The sequence below is a fragment of the Microtus pennsylvanicus genome, chromosome 3, assembly GCF_037038515.1.
Source record: "Microtus pennsylvanicus isolate mMicPen1 chromosome 3, mMicPen1.hap1, whole genome shotgun sequence".
NCBI lineage: Eukaryota > Metazoa > Chordata > Mammalia > Rodentia > Cricetidae > Microtus > Microtus pennsylvanicus.
Genome location: NC_134581.1, coordinates 83,036,683 through 83,040,835, shown reverse-complemented (window position 1 = coordinate 83,040,835; position 4,153 = coordinate 83,036,683). Strand labels below are relative to the sequence as shown.

The window sequence follows — 4,153 nt, the reverse complement described above, 5'->3', positions numbered from 1 at the left end:
AAAATGAGTTTAAGTTGAAAACCTTGTCAGTTGGAGAAAGTGTTTCTACTAGATACTACAGGCTGGCAAATAAAACCTAGAACCAGGAATGAGCTACCTTTTTTGGAGTTGTTAGTTGATTGCATCCCCACAGATCCCCTAATATTACAGGTATATACAGTGCTCTTAATTTTCCCTAAATTTGATGATTCGACCCTATTTCAGAAGACTCGATTATTCAAGTCGCAACAAGGGGAAATGGAGCTTGTGTCTATCTAAAACTAGCTTTTGTATTGTCCCACTCTAAAAATATTATATGTTAACATGTGTACTTTTTGAACCTTTTTTATTTTTTGGTGATTTAAAACAAAAATAATTGACTTAGATCATACACACCTACATAAAATGTCAAACTTCGATCCACTTCTCAAACACACAGACCTGAAAAGAAGGTGTGATAATTTTGCTTGTATTATATGAAGTCATCACAAATATTAATGTCTGTCACCATGATTCAAAGGCTTGTGAGAACTGAGCCTTTCCTGATAGCTGCCTTTCAACTGTTCTGTGCAGTTAAAGAGATAGCAGGATATATCATTACTGGAAAGTTGGCCATGTCTTGTGAATCTGGTATTGTCCAGCTTTTAAAGTATTCTGCATGCTATTAAAGGAGAACTATAATAATCAATAATCAGGCGTGAATACTAAGAGCTACAGTAAAGGCTGGTCTGGCAGGCCATCCCCACTAGTGTACTATATCCATCAGTGTTGTGGGAGTAACCAATCACTTTTGGATTGGATATCTGGCTTACTCCACAACCAGTACTCATTCTTAGCATGGTTCTTGGGGCATGAGAATAGATAGGTCATAGGTCCTAGAGAAGTACCTATGATTATTTCTCTGCTGGGGATATAGTATGAAACTGAAAAGTAATAGAATGCCATTATATGTTATACCCATAGACTAATGTATCTCTCAACCTTCATTAGAGGTGCTTCCTTTGGCAGTAGATGATAGTTAACAAAGACATCCAAAACTGGTCATCAGGTAGACAATAAGGGACTGTGAGTGCTTACTCCTACATGGGACTTCCACATTTCTCTCAAAACTCACAGATTATAATGGAAGTAGGAATTAAAAAATTGAAAAAGCCAGTATAATTAAAAAATTATACTGAAATTACGTTTTCAGAATTCAGAATGTTCACTGCTCAAATACATTCAAAGTGGTTGCAACAGTGAGAAAATACGCTAAGATCAAGCCCACCAAAATCCAAGCATGGAGGGAGGATATGGTCACAACGTTCTACCTATAACTGAGGAACTGTTGGTAGATGGTTACTCGTATAAACCTAGTAATTTTTCTTCAAAGATGTGACACCTGAGAGGCCACCTAAACTCACTTAGACATCCTTACACTCATATACAAACTGGCAGTGCTGAGTGGACTCAGTGGTTTAAAAAAAATGTAAGAGAAAAGAAAAGGTGAAGTTGAGAGGGAAGAGTGTCAGTATAATGGATGCGAATCATAGGAAATGAATTAGGATAAATTTGATCAAAACACATTGTGTTTGTATATAAAAGTTTTAAACAATTACATTGAATATGCCAATATGTCAATGTCATTATTGTTGAACTAGTTTGTAAGCACCGGAGTGGCACAGCCGGATCTCTGGGGACAATAACTGGCAATCACAAGCCTTTCAACTTTTATTCAGGTCTCTAAGTCTGAAAACTCAAAGAAACCTCTTGGGTCATTACCAAGTGGCCCTTGTGACATCAGTAGATGCTATTTTCCAACCTCTGAGTGAGAGAGGACATCTGGGGAAAGCCCAAGCCAGAAATCATGGCTTCTTAGAATCTAGAGGAAGGAGATCCCTGGCTTATCCAGTCCAGAATTAATTCCACTTATCACCAAACAGCCCACATTCTGAGAACAGAAAACAGCATATTTCTCTCATTATATGCCTGACAATCCATCAGTGTTACCTGTTCTTGCCCCTTTGTGGGAGTAGACAAGAAGAGATAGCAAGGTTAATTGTAAGTTCTGCAAGGAGAGAGGTAAGTTCTAAATTGGGTCTTTCTTTCTTTCTTTCTTTCTTTCTTTCTTTCTTTCTTTCTTTCTTTCTTCTTTCTTTGGTTTGGCTTTTGTTGTTTTTTTTTTTTATCAAAACACATCTGAGCAATCCAGTGGGTCTTTGATGTGCCTTGTGTCTTCTCTTTTCTCGAGATGATCATTGAGCCTGAATTGGGATATGGATTGTCAAGCTAGAAGCAGGACAGAAATGGTTCAGAACCAAAAATGGTCACTGGTGCCTGACTATTATTCCCAAGGAAATGGCCTTTACATATTTATTTTTACTTCTGTGCATGAGGTCTTATAAAATGTATAAAACAAATTCACAGTGAAGTGTGAGATTCAATTTATTCTTACATTCTGGTACTTAGTCTCATTTTAATTGAGTAGTTTGGAGAGTGCTGTGAATTCATGCTAATGTTAATACTTTTACTGTTCTCACAGCTATAAACCAAGGAATGGCATCAGAGAATGTCTCTTCTGTGAAGGAGTTTATCCTGCTGGGCTTGACACAGAAGCCGGAGCTCCAGATACCTCTCTTCTTCCTCTTCTTGGGAATCTATGTGGTCTCCATGGTGGGAAACCTTGGCATGATTGTTCTGATTGTTTTGAACCCTCACCTGCACACCCCCATGTACTACTTTCTCTTCAACCTTTCCTTCACAGATCTCTGCTACTCATCTGTCATAACACCCAAAATGCTGGTGAGTTTTGTGAAGCAGAACACCATCTCCCATGCAGAGTGCATGACTCAGCTCTTTTTCTTTGCTTTTTTTGTTATAGATGAATGTTACATTTTGACAGCCATGGCCTATGACAGATATGCTGCCATCTGTAAGCCCTTGCTCTATCAGGTCACCATGTCCTATCAAGTCTGCCACTTAATGACGATTGGTGTGTATGTGATGGGGTTTGTGGGTGCAATGGCCCACATAGTTTGCATGCTAAATTTGACCTTCTGTGATGGCAACATCATCAATCACTACATGTGTGATATTCCTCCTCTCCTGAAGCTCTCCTGCACAAGTACCTACATCAATGAGCTGGCGGTTTACATCGTTGTGGGTGTCAATGTAACAGTGCCCAGCCTGACTATCTTTATTTCTTACACCTTGATTCTTTCCAACATCCTTGGCATTCGTTCTGCTGAGGGTAGGTCAAAAGCTTTTAGCACCTGTGGCTCCCATGTAATAGCAGTTTCCTTTTTCTTTGGTGCTATAATCTTCATGTATCTTAAGCCTTCTAGCGTGTCTGGGGATGAAGATAAAGTATCTACCATATTTTATACCATTGTGGGTCCAATGCTGAATCCTTTTATCTATAGTATAAGAAATAAGGATGTCCACATTGCACTGAGGAAAACTTTAAAGAAAAGTATATTTGACTAAGAAGAATCTGTTTTGCAATGGATGTAAATCTTAAGACACATGAAGTTTACAATTAGAGAGAGAAGTGCCTAGAATCCTCTCATGGGCAGGATATTTGTTGTCGTTCAAAAGGCTTTGGATTTGACCCACAGTGTTGGAAAACAACCATGAAACCAACTAAAATAACACAAATATCTAACTAAAATCTATGGTGAGAAAATTGTATAAAAACGTTATTTAATATAATGCAAAATTAAGTTAATTATCAAGAATTTCCTGAAGGAAAGACACTGAAGCATGATTAAGCCATCCATTTTTTTAGGGTACAAATAACATTTTTTTCTGTAATTTCTCAACATTCTGTGTTCCTATTGTCTGTTTTGAAAATGATCAGATACATTTGTTCTGCCTTCTACGAGTATGATATGCTCCAGGATTTAAGGACAAAACCTTAAGTGATATTATATTCACAAATGGAAAAGTCAAGAGATTTTTTTTAAATGTATATTTTAATGTTTTTACTTTGTAGTGAGTGTTTGGTGGAACATATCAAGGTCATCTTTAGTTCTAGGCAACTGCTCTTCAACTGAATTACATCTTCAGCACTACCGTGGCTAGGGTTCATAGAAGTTTCACGTGGCTGTGCTTCTGAAATATTTATTTCAGTAGATTATAGACAGTGACTCACTATTTCACTTAGTAATCTGGTGTACGAGGTTCTTCTTTCTAT

The 4,153-nt window shown here is 37.6% G+C and overlaps 1 protein-coding gene across 1 annotated transcript; it reads left to right on the top strand.

The window, feature by feature from the left end:
* Positions 1-2,508: 2,508 nt before the first annotated feature.
* Positions 2,509-3,444, top strand: LOC142846803 (olfactory receptor 8B8-like). Its single transcript, XM_075967605.1, has one exon. The coding sequence runs from the start codon at positions 2,515-2,517 to the stop codon at positions 3,442-3,444; it is 930 nt and encodes a 309-aa protein (XP_075823720.1). The 5' UTR covers positions 2,509-2,514.
* The last annotated feature ends 709 nt before the right edge of the window (positions 3,445-4,153 follow it).